The sequence below is a fragment of the Necator americanus genome, chromosome III (genome assembly GCF_031761385.1).
Source record: "Necator americanus strain Aroian chromosome III, whole genome shotgun sequence".
Lineage (NCBI taxonomy): Eukaryota > Metazoa > Nematoda > Chromadorea > Rhabditida > Ancylostomatidae > Necator > Necator americanus.
Genome location: NC_087373.1, coordinates 19160733 through 19172708, shown reverse-complemented (window position 1 = coordinate 19172708; position 11976 = coordinate 19160733). Strand labels below are relative to the sequence as shown.

Genomic DNA, 11976 nt, shown 5'->3' with positions numbered 1-11976 from the left:
CGCGTTTTTCCTGATCGATAGAGCGTGGTCCCGTCCAGTCTGTTGAGTGAGCGGAGGCCTCCGCATAGTTCAGCCCAGTCTCCCGCCGACTAGTTGCTATCTTATTTGACGTGTGGCCTTCTTTTTCTAAACAAATCGTATCCGACTCGTGTGATTTACATTCCAGTTCACTGTTGAATTGCTCGTTTTTGTTCTGTCGCTCACTTTTTTCCTTGCTCTATTGAAACATTGCCTCTGATTTATTTAGGTTTCTGGTCCATCATGTCGATTTCCACAACTATAGCTAGAGGAACGAGCAAACTCTTGTCAAAGGTAGCATGTAGTTTCACTTATTTATGAGCATCTTTGCCGCACAATTCGCTCTTTGAAACTAGTCATATCACGATATCGCTACTTGTCTCCTAGGCAACACAGTATGTTCTCTGGTGGCAGATACGATGGCCACGTGTGAGCGTGTGTTATTCTTGTAGTTCCGATCTATGATATTATGCAGAGTTAATTTCAAAGGAAAGAAATATCTACTTTATAGCGCGCTCTGCAGGACTCCTTTGTGAAATAATAAAAAGAGTGTCTTCCAGCTGCAAAACTGTGTGAACTTTCTCTGAACTCATAGAATGAATTTGTCTGCGTCAAAGCATCTCGTTTCATCTGTCTGCCGTCCGCACCCTTCTACGATGAGTTGGAATTCTTTTCCATTCTTCGTATTTTTCATTCAGTCTACGCAACTATTTAGTAAACTATACTGTGCGACACAGCAGATGTGGGCTGGAGTTTGTTTGCGACATATGCATTAAAAAAAATTTATCCTGGTGTGAATGGTTCAAAAATCTTTCCTTAAAAGAGTTGGAAAAGTGGGACTGGCTGTCTTCAACTACCATTCTACCCTAACAAGCTGTTGTTGCGGTGGACGTCTAAACTTGATGTAAGGTTTCCTTCCTTTTAACAGCACGAGAAAAGTGTAATGATTCCCTAAGAACTTTGCAGTGAAGTTTCTTTTAAGATCTTAAGAAAAAAGTTGTTGAAGGTTCATTTTTGCGAATCACAAAAATGAACCTTCAAAAATTTATGGGCTTTGCATTAAGGCACAGGCATCTCCGAAGTCATTCTTCCACTCTTCTTTCACTTGTCAGATCTTCTTTCCTTGAACATCTGTGCTTGAATACAGTAGAAGAAACGAATTCACATTTAGGTCGGAAATCTGGCCTGAAAAAAGTGTTCCTGCATTTTAAAATAAGTCTCACAATCTAACTACGAAAACACCTGCTCGAAAGAGTGAAAGAGAGAGATCTTCCTTTCAGCTCTGTAATGAATACAGTTTGTAAGTATCGTATGCCCCTACTTCTCCTTTTTCGATTGGTTGTGAAATCGTGACATAAACTGGACTTTTCCGGAAATACATGGGCACTCAGTGGCCCCATTATTTCTCGACGCTCTATCCTACCTTTTATTCTAGTAACTTTAGTTTACATGCCATAAATCCTCTAAGACTAATGCTTAAGCCCTAGGACCCCAATTGATTTGATTATTTACTTCGAGAAATAAAGCCTTCTGAGTGCCCCACCCCCTCAACCACATTTTACCCAAATGTTTTTTTAGTGCATCAGTAGCGATTTCACGATATTCATGACATGTAATTTTATTTTGAGTAATTCTGCTCTCAGTGCAGTCGATTCATGGGAGAGTGCACAGGTGTAGAGCAGCATGATCTCGTCTTAGATTTTCAAAGTTGGGATTTACTTAGCGAGTTTTTTTTAAGAGATGGTAGCGAGCGAGTTCAGGATAATCAAATTTACTTCTCAAGAGAGAAATTATGTCGTTTCTCCTTTGAGGTGTTAATGGCTGGCTATGAATCTTTGATATTTGTATTGCATGCTTTCAGCACATCGAGAACGCCACTGACTTTCTTGTTCTGGTTCCTTTTGTTGTCCATTTGGAAAAAAAATATATGAAAGCTGAGAATATGGGAAATATTATGACAGTAGTTCTGGCGTAATTAACGTTTCAATGTTCTGTCATTTCTTGCGTCATCTCAGTAGGAGCATTGCTGTCAGTAGCGATATTTATCAATAGGGATTGAAATTGTGAAGAATCGCAGAGGGCTCCAGCGGAGTTGGGTCCGCGCGTCAACCTTGGCACACATACACGCACTACTGTTTTGACACTACTGTTCGAGTTTTTTGCGTTTGTGTAGAGCATGCGCAAATATCCAGATGAATAGCTGAGGGTAATTGTTATTGGACAAGTACAGGCTACTGGTCAGAGCAGTCTTTTGGTTCTTGCGATTCGCTTCATATCAGGACATAACAGTTTTATATTTACGTTGTGAGAGAAAGTTTTCGTTTTGTTTGCATTCTTCATTGAGAGGTTTGCACGAGGTGTTGTGTATTTCATCACATTGTGGACTTGCACTGAGCTACCTACCGCAACGTTGTACTGTGTTCACGGCCGTCGTAGTCCGACAGCGATGGAGACAAAACCTGAGCATGGGATATTTGCTGTAGAATTGTGACACTGGTCCTGACGGCGTCGATTCATTTCCGGGCTGCCATTTGAATCTTTATTAGCTCGAATGCAATGCGTTATATTGACACCTTTATACAGCTTTCTTACATTTGTTGTATGCAACACAGGGCCTTGGACGTCTCGGATTACATGTTGAGCGACATCTATTCGTTCCAATTCCGCATATGGTGTGGCAACACTTCATATGAGTCTCGAATTAAGTATAGATGTGACGAATATTGTCGCTGAAGTTTGCACTACAAATAGCTAGTGTCAACATACGAAGCATAACACTGTACTCTTTGTGATGAGTGAACTGCGGGCTTCGCTACCCGTTTGCGCACTGATTACCCGAACGTAGCATTAAATGATGAACGTAACCTGAAAATAACGTTATTCCAGTTACTGTTTGGTATTCATGCGAATTTGTCAACACTTTATCGGGAAAAGTTATTTTATTAGAAACTAATCGCTACGTTAAAACAGTAGTCACTCCGCAGTTGTGACCAAGCTGGACCACCACTGTGTTGGTGTTTCTCCTCTAAGCTGAATTTTCCGTTTTTCCTGTTACCTAAACTACTTCAATGTGGTGCGATTAAACTAAATTAACGTGGTAATAATTGAGAACACACGCTGTTTATACTTTCGAAATCATTTTGCTTCGATGCTATTTTGTACTATTTGCACATGCACATGTAACTATTGAACTGTCGAGTAAAATTATATAATCAGTTTGTTATATTATCTGTTGCCACTTATACCTTACACAAAGAAAAGATCAGATTTTAGTCTGATTATCACTTAAGAGCTCTATAGTCCGTAGAAATTCCACTGATGATGATGAATTAGGTGGCTTATGATGCCACATTTTTGCTTTGGAGATCATGGTCGAAATTTAAGCTTGTTTCGACTACTGTTCTCCCGCATGTAGAGAGACAGGAGAAAATATATTTGGGGGAGGCACTCAGTGAAGCCCGCATTTCTCGACGGTCTAACTTATTTTTTTCTCTTAGTAACGTTAGCTTACATATCATAGATCCTCTAAGACTAATGCTTAGGTGTTAGGGGGTGTTTGTTGTTGATTTAACTATTTGCTTCGAGAAATGAGGGCGCCACTGGGTCGCCTCCCCCACCCCAGCAACTAAATTTTACGAGAGACTTACCTGTGTTTTGTACTTTTTCACTGTTACTAATCTCATACACAACAGCTTTTGTTTACTTGTAGTTTTCAACCTTCAACCATGACTTCTTTGTGAATGAAAGTTGCGATTTGCTTTATTTATTTGCCTGCAGTGTTGCTCATACAAAGAGAACCACTTCGTCTTTTCTTGTCAGGTTACTGTTGAATCGAAAACTCAATGTGTATAGTTAATTTGCAGAATGACCTCAACTTGTGAGCCTGGTAAGGGGAGCGTATCACGAAATTGACGATATTGGGACCACTAAGTGAATAGATTGGATTATGGGTGTAGTTCACGAATATGAGTGCGATCACGTCCAATTTCCCTTTGTACCCTAAAACCCCAGAGATAAGTCCGATTGACAAAGTGAGGGCTATCAGTACCAGCATCGCTATCAGTAAATTGTTTAAATTAGTTGTTCTTGTTATAATGTTCTGTGGTTTGCATCAGGAATCTGGGGTGGTACTGGTTTCAGGCGGGTAATGCCTAAAGAGGATCGTAAATTGTGAGGAAGAGGGTGATTTTGCGCCCAGCTCCCGCCTCTGGTTCGTCGAAAACCCATTCAAACGAATCGCAGGCAGGGGGCGGGGTGCAGTGGTTGCGCACTGCAACAGAAACCGTCGTAAGAAACAGCGTTCCTGTGTTATCCGTTTACACTGATACAGGGAGAGATGCACGGAACCACCTTTTCCCCACAATCTACTACCCCGTGTAGACATTACCCGCCTTAAACCCGTACCAGATTCGTGGGGTAATGCCTTTAAAATAAAAAAAAGTCGTTAGAAAACCATTGTCAAGCAAAAAAGGCGCCGGTAACAAAAAAAAGCATGCGTTTTGTCGCAGAAATGAAAGAAATGTATGGGATTTTTAGGTGATTCAGAAAAGTTGTGTGAAAAACCCTCGCCTGCATCCGTGCCGGGTGAAAAACGATGAGACTTATCACAGGCAGTAAAACTATGGCAATTCACAACACGTCTGCGATAGGTGGCGTAACCTTTGCTGCTCATTTTAGTTATATATTACTTGGGCTGCGGAAGTTGAATTTGCTCGTGTTCTATCACGTAACAAATGAACTATGCAGCTACACTTATCCATTAATAAGACCTTCTAATACCGTCAATTTCGTGATGTGCTGCCTCTAAATCGAAATGTACGTACCGGCAAAAAAAAAAAAACGCCGGCGCCTAAGGCCGTCTTTACATTATCTTCTCAACGCAGAGTTCCAAGCACACATTGCGAAGCAAGTTGACCGTGTACCTTGAACCGCAGTCAGTTTGTTCGCAACACACCATCATGGAGCACAGAGACGGAAACGCAGAGCAGCTTTCCGCACTAAACTTTCCGCACTGAATGAGGCGCATTCACATTTTTCTTTCTTCTTTTCTTTTCCTTTTTTCTTCATCTACTCGTTTTCCACGAGGACTCACAGCAAATCAAACTTACTAAGCTGCACTTTCATCTTGGCTCCGCAGTTAAACAAAAGCTATGGAAACATTGTTCCTTTTCTGCAGGAAAAAGAGATGTTTCAGCATTATTTTTCGAGCTACTATTTTGTAGCTCCTAGAATGTTGTGACGATGGTAATCCCACAAGTCGTTGCTACCTTCCTTGCAGTTACTGTCCCGTCATACTCTTAGCTTAGTTGAAATGAGACCGCAATTCCTTACTTCACAAGAAATGCATAAGTTTTCAGGAAAAAAATACATTGAAGTCAATGCACGCTTTCCGCGGCTTGCAGTTCCAACCCACTCCCGCATATTGTATATGGGCGATGTACGATGCGATGTATTAAAAGAGTGAAGCAAGCTTTGTTGTCTATTACTAACCCATACTTTGGGAATCCATACTTCGGCTTATCAGACATATTTAGTGGTATTTTTCTTTTTCAAAATTACTGAAGTATAACATAAGACATATGCCTATGGTTTTATCTCCACGAAACGAATTTCTTAAAGCATAACTAAGTCTACTCATGTCACTACTGAAGAGCTTCTTGGAGATTTGCAAAGAAATTTTTTTTTTCGGGTAAATTTCAGATGAGTGTGGTGCTAATGGAGTTAGTATTCATTCATGTTTGTGTGCTTGTTTCATATTCATGTTTCACTTTGGTAATCATACTTTTTATTCGTAATTAGCAAATTTAGGCGAAATGTCACGAAAGCACCCAACCCTGATCTTATTGTACTCGACCCGCACTTAGAGCGCAAAAAAAGTCCATGAAGTGTTCTTGACTGATAAATGGCCCTCCCATTTGAGAAGGCCCATCAATCGATGGTTTATCACTGGAAATGAATAGCTAACTAAGTTAGCTGGGGACCTCAACCTAACAAGTCTTCGGGGATCCATAGCATGTAGGCTAAACCTGATAAGAGAAAAAGGGAAGGTAGCGCTGGAACTAGCAATGCTTTGACTTCATCAAATTCTCCAAACATTCTCATTAGGAGTGAGTATGTAAATCATCTCTTTTAGTACATTGAACGAACCCGAAAATGGGCTGAGATATGGCCTCCCCGGAGTCCGTATCTGGTTGTTAAGAATGGCTTTTGCGCTCCATGGGTTTCCCCTGCCCTTCCCTCTAAGTGCAGGTCGAGTGCAGTTCAATTAGAACAGTTCGATTTAAGCCGTCTCTGAAGGCGCTAACTGTAGGTCATTTTGCGAAGGAAGAAACGAATAGATCACAGGGTAACCGATTTGGATCTACTGCAACTGAGCCGTCTGCAACGGTAGGAGAACACGAAACCATGAAATTGGCTTTGAAACTGAGGATGAAGCTTATTTCTATTGTGTACCTTTCTTAGTTCTTAATTTTAGTTTTTCTACTTCAGCTAGAGAAGGGTGTGCAAAAACAATTTTCGTGGACACATCATGGAACTCTGCAGATAATCTTCAAAGATTTCCCTGCGAATGTTGCAGACAATGTTTTGAAGGGGTTTAGGTGCACGATTAAACGTAGCATTTTATATTCGTCGCAGTGTTTCAATTAGTTAAAAAAAACCAGTAAATACAGTGCGGAGTGTGGTAGCTGTACATGTGGTAGGCGTGTTGGATAGCTGTTAACGTCCATCGTTTTCAATCCAAAAACAGTAAAGTGTAAATAAGCATGTGAATGCCTTTTTTCAGCGACAGAAGCATCACCATTAACCAGAATCAGTGCATTTTGCGTAAAACATAAAAGCAATCTCCACAAATGAACGTTTAGTTCAAAACACTGGGAGATGTAATGTTTTAAGTGTCGTCGATATTGTAACTGTTTTATTTGGAATTTAGTCACTTTAATTTAGGCAGCTCTAACCCCGGCATGTTCTTCTGTTCATCTTTCAACTCAAGCTGACCAGTCTACTAATCTGAAGGAGGTTTTGGCGAAAAAGATCCCCGCACATAATGCGAAAGTGAAGGAATTTCGGAAGGAGCATGGTGCAACTGCCGTTCAACAAGTCACTATCGACATGGTTAGTTGGAATTATTCGCTTTTTTTTTCTCCAATTTAATTATTTTGAGTTATTATTTGCTTGTATTAAATATGTGTTGGTTTGAGGATGTAGCACGAGGTTTTTAGATCTATGGTGGAATGCGCTCTATGAAAGGCATGGTAACGGAAACCTCTGTGCTTGATCCAGAAGAGGGCATTCGATTCCGAGGGTATTCCATTCCGGAATGTCAAAAAATGTTGCCTAAGGCATCTGGTGGCGAAGAGCCAATTCCAGAGGGAATATGGTGGCTCTTGTGCACTGGTGACATCCCAAATGAGAAGCAGGTGTCTCATAGATCTTTTCTCATCATTACTTAGCTCTTCTAAATGGACGTCTTCAGACGTCAGCCATTACTCGAGAGTGGAACGCTCGTGCAGACCTACCAGCTCATGTTGTTCGAATGCTCGATAATTTCCCGGACAATCTGCATCCAATGGCTCAGTTTGTTTCGACAATCGCGGCTCTAAACAATGAGAGTAAATTTGCGGCAGCATATGCTCGTGGTGTTTCAAAGTCCAGCTACTGGGAATATGCTTATGAAGTTTGTGCACTGATGTATGTATTTTCACATATGAAACCAGCATATAAATTTGCTTAAAGGACTCAATGGATTTGCTCGCTAAGCTGCCAACTGTAGCTGCTATCATTTATCGTAATCTCTATCGTGACGGATCTGCCGTTGGCGTAATCGATCCAAAAAAAGACTGGTAATACTTGTGTAATGCAGAGGTGAATTGAAACAAGAGTAATTCCTATCCGAGTTTAGGTCTGCCAACTTCTGCTCAATGCTTGGTTATGATGATCCCCTCTTTTGTGAGCTGATGCGCCTCTACCTTGTGATTCATTCTGACCATGAAGGCGGTAATGTTTCCGCACATACCTCACATCTTGTTGGATCCGCTCTTTCTGACCCCTACCTCTCCTTTTCTGCTGCAATGTCGGGACTTGCTGGACCACTGCATGGACTTGCGAATCAAGAGGTAAAATTTCGAATGCTGCGCGACATGAATTTTTATATTAACTTTTTCTTTTTAGGTGCTTGTTTTCCTGAACAAAATTGTTAGTGAGTTAGGATTCAACTACACTGAGGAACAACTCAAGGATTGGGTGTGGAAGCACTTGAAGAGTGGGCAGGTTTGTAGCAGTACAAACCCATTGCTTAGCTTTCTTCTGTTATTTATCAGTATGTTGAAGTCTCTTCTCTACATGATACAATTAATAAGAGAGCGTTTTGTATTTATTGCTAATCTATTCTGCTTCTGATGAAATTTGTAGTAATTATTTCAAATAAGGAGTTCCTTTCTGTTTTCTGGCAGACTTCAAGGACTTTGTGCTTTCGACGATCTTAAAATCATACATACATATTGTGCAAACAGCTAATATTCAAATCAAAATCTTTTTGATTTGAATAAAATCTTTTAAGGTTGTTCCTGGCTATGGTCATGCTGTGCTTAGGAAAACTGACCCACGCTACGAATGTCAACGACAATTCGCGCTGAAGCACCTTCCTAAAGATGACTTATTCAAACTTGTTTCGAATCTCTACAAAGTCACACCGGACATTCTCCTCGCTCAGGGCAAAGTGGGTTTTTTTTTTTTTAATTGTAGCATCACAGTGAAACCCGTAGAATGAGAATGTGAAGCTAATATCATCTCTAATGGACTCGAACTCTATAGCATATAATTGTTATGGGTTGTATTATTGATGCCCGCTATTCTGTCTAATAGTTTTTAACGGTAGAGTGTGGACAAACATTAATGTAAATCATGTTTTTCAGCTTGTGCAGTAACTTGAATGTTCTGTAGTTCTTAAGAAAGGTTAGAGCTAACGTCTTTTTAGCATACTTTCGTGAAAACTCCGGACTTTTGTTCCATTAAAGGTGAGTGGAGAAGAATTTATGCTGGAGCGTAGCATGTTGCTCTGTTGTTTTCGCTACCGTTTAATTCCTGTTCAACCAACAAATACGCTATCAGACAAAAAAGGATTCTGATTTTTTCTCAAATTATTTTGTTGGTATAGGTTTAGAGCGTTTTGGAAGCGCTAACAGCTGCACAAATCATCCCACTGTTCCGGCGCAGGCATGTCGGTGGCCCCTTGGTTTCTGCTCATTTCATTGAAGTCGCGCGTTCCTTGCAATGGGCTGGTGTAACATGCTTACATGAGAATGTGAAAACGTGAAAGTTTTGATGAGATACATTATGAATGAGTCATCATACTTTTGGATTATGATGCATTATGAATGAGTTTATTATGACTTTATTATTATGACTCGTTCATTATGATGCATTATGAATGAATCATCATACTTTTGGAACCGCACTCGTATCACTTTAAAATCCCTAACCTCATATATCACTGTAAAATGTAGTGAAAACACTTAAACATTCTTATAATTTGGATTTTCTTGCTTTTGTTTGAGCTGTAATTTCCGGATCGAATTTTTATTTTTAAAGTAAATTGCGACACCTGTTTGACTATTCTAACCACAGATGGAATTATGTTCTTTATGTGAAATGTTTTGGACTAGACTTAGTTAAAGTAGGGTTTTCCTTAATCTGGGCTGATACCAACTAAGGAGACAGTGTATTTGGAGCATGGTTTCTCAACAGCAGGAATAGCATCCACGTGTTCTGTTGTAATAGCTAACGTTATGAGAATATAAGTCATTGAAATAAAATCTATTTGCAGCACTAGAGACATCCCACGAGGACATCGAATGACTTTTGACTCGTTTTTAGTTCACGAGCTTGCTGCATCTTGGTTTTTGCTTCGTTCTCATCTATGTTCCTATTTGTGAAATGATGAGTTCGTTTTAGGCAAAGAATCCATGGCCGAATGTTGACGCTCACTCTGGTGTACTTCTGCAGTACTTTGGCATGACCGAAATGTCCTTCTACACTGTTCTCTTCGGAGTATCTCGAGCTCTTGGATGCCTTTCCCAGCTGATATGGTCTCGTGGAATGGGTCTCCCTCTTGAACGACCCAAGTCTCATTCTACTGACGGATTAATGAAGCTTGCTGCCAGTGCGGGAAAGAAGTAGTTGAAAGGTTTACTTCGAACTAGCCAATAGCCTTGGAACTAGATATTGCTCGCTAAGTATGTAACAGTTAGGTCCTACTTGGTCCTGGATTATTTCCTAATAGGATTAACATATTCGAACATCAGATATAACGACGTTTTCTCACGTTTGACATTGTGTCCTTCCAAACTGTACTATAATAGTCTGCAATTACTATTAATAAATATTCAAATTGACAACAAAGTACATCGGAGTACACACATCTATGGTGTTTACTTCTTATGTGAGGACTTTTATGCAATCGTGCAAAGATGAACAGAAAAGTGGTGAAATTGCGTAAGCGGTTGCGCTCGCGGTGGGATCCTCGTTATCTTCAATCAGACAGCGGAGCTGCGTGATGGTCCCCCGCGCCACTTGGAGCGCAAGCACCTACGCAGTTGCAACATTCCTCGGGTCGTTTTGACCCGACTGTTACTTGATTTGCATGTTCATCTTGAACTGAAAAACATTTGGAACGGGAACGAATGTCGCAATAATTCTTTCAGATGCAGACTAATGCGTCCACCATGATTTGCATCTTTCAAGCATGAATACTTGCTCTTGCAGAAGTGAATCACTGCAAACTGTCCCTCTGTCTCACTCGATCTCATCTTGAATAAAACACCTGGGACTTTATCTGTACATTAATATTATTTTTAGCATTGAATACTGTGGGTTGGGGCAGGTGTAGTTCAGTGTTGAGATGTCCCTCTGTGTGGTCGAGAATCGAAACCAAGCAAAGTCAAACAAGGCCTTTTCTCCCCACTTCTCCTCCTTCGATAAGTTGGTACCATTGTCCGGGAGAATGAAAACACCTGCTGCATCGGTTTTCCTTTGTAATTCATTGCAAGGAATGATTACTTTATTTATTGTCCTAACGTCACGAAAAAGCAGTGAAAAGGTTTTGGGAACTGTAGGAATTAACTGAAAATGAAACAGTCAGGATAACAGATAAATGCGAAAACTTGTATTCATTCTGCAGTCATCCCGCAAACATAAGAATGTGAACAGGTAACCACTATTTACGGTGGCTTCCCCTGAAAGGATTTTTTGACACATTACGCAAGAGTGCACGACATTTACTTTGAAATGGTTAAGGCAGCAAAAGTGAGTGATTAGCATTAAGTGTGCGTACTCAGTAGACATGTGGAATAAGTGTCCAAGGCCATTTCAAATCATATGTATTATTACTAGCGCATTCTCCTTACAGTTCTTAACTGCGAGTGCGCGAGTAAGAACAGACTTAACTTTTCTTAAGAGCTTCTTAACGACACACCACAACCACCCAACTACACCTTAAACACACACCACAAGATTCAAAGGGAGCAGCGGTCAATGAAAGAATAGAACAGTTTGTGCTCCGGGGAATGTTTGAGGGATCAGAGCGTGTTAGTCTGGGAATAGTGGGGATAGGGGACCGTTTCTCAATCCACGACCTCAAGTTGACGGTGAGTGGCTGAAGCGACATGCGACCGCGCTTTATCGCGGAGGAGGTGAGCAGCGGCGGTTCTTGCTTTTCTCGGACTGCTGCGACCAACTCGTGGAACTACCACGTGTAAAGTTTGGAGTCGCTCGCTTGGTTCTCAGGCAGCAGATACAACCACAACATTCCCCTCGCGTCCGGCGTTGAAAGAGAAGTTCGAAGAAGGAGAAGGCAGAACCAGCTTTTGACGATAACGAGGGTACTAGTCCCTTCCTCAATCCCTTGTGACCGCCTGGCGAATCCCACTTGTTGTTGTCCTGTTTATTCCAATCGGAGATGAC

General features: G+C 40.9%; 1 protein-coding gene across 1 annotated transcript; it reads left to right on the top strand.

Moving 5' to 3' along the window:
- Window positions 1–261: 261 nt before the first annotated feature.
- RB195_010084 (uncharacterized protein) lies at window positions 262–10194 on the top strand (the record flags this gene model as incomplete). Its single annotated transcript, XM_064190926.1, has 9 exons — window positions 262–312; window positions 6964–7131; window positions 7239–7436; window positions 7493–7693; window positions 7753–7859; window positions 7919–8132; window positions 8188–8286; window positions 8576–8734; window positions 9970–10194. 9 exons carry the CDS (start codon window positions 262–264, stop codon window positions 10192–10194), a joined length of 1422 nt encoding a protein of 473 aa, XP_064048509.1.
- Between the last annotated feature and the right edge of the window lie 1782 nt (window positions 10195–11976).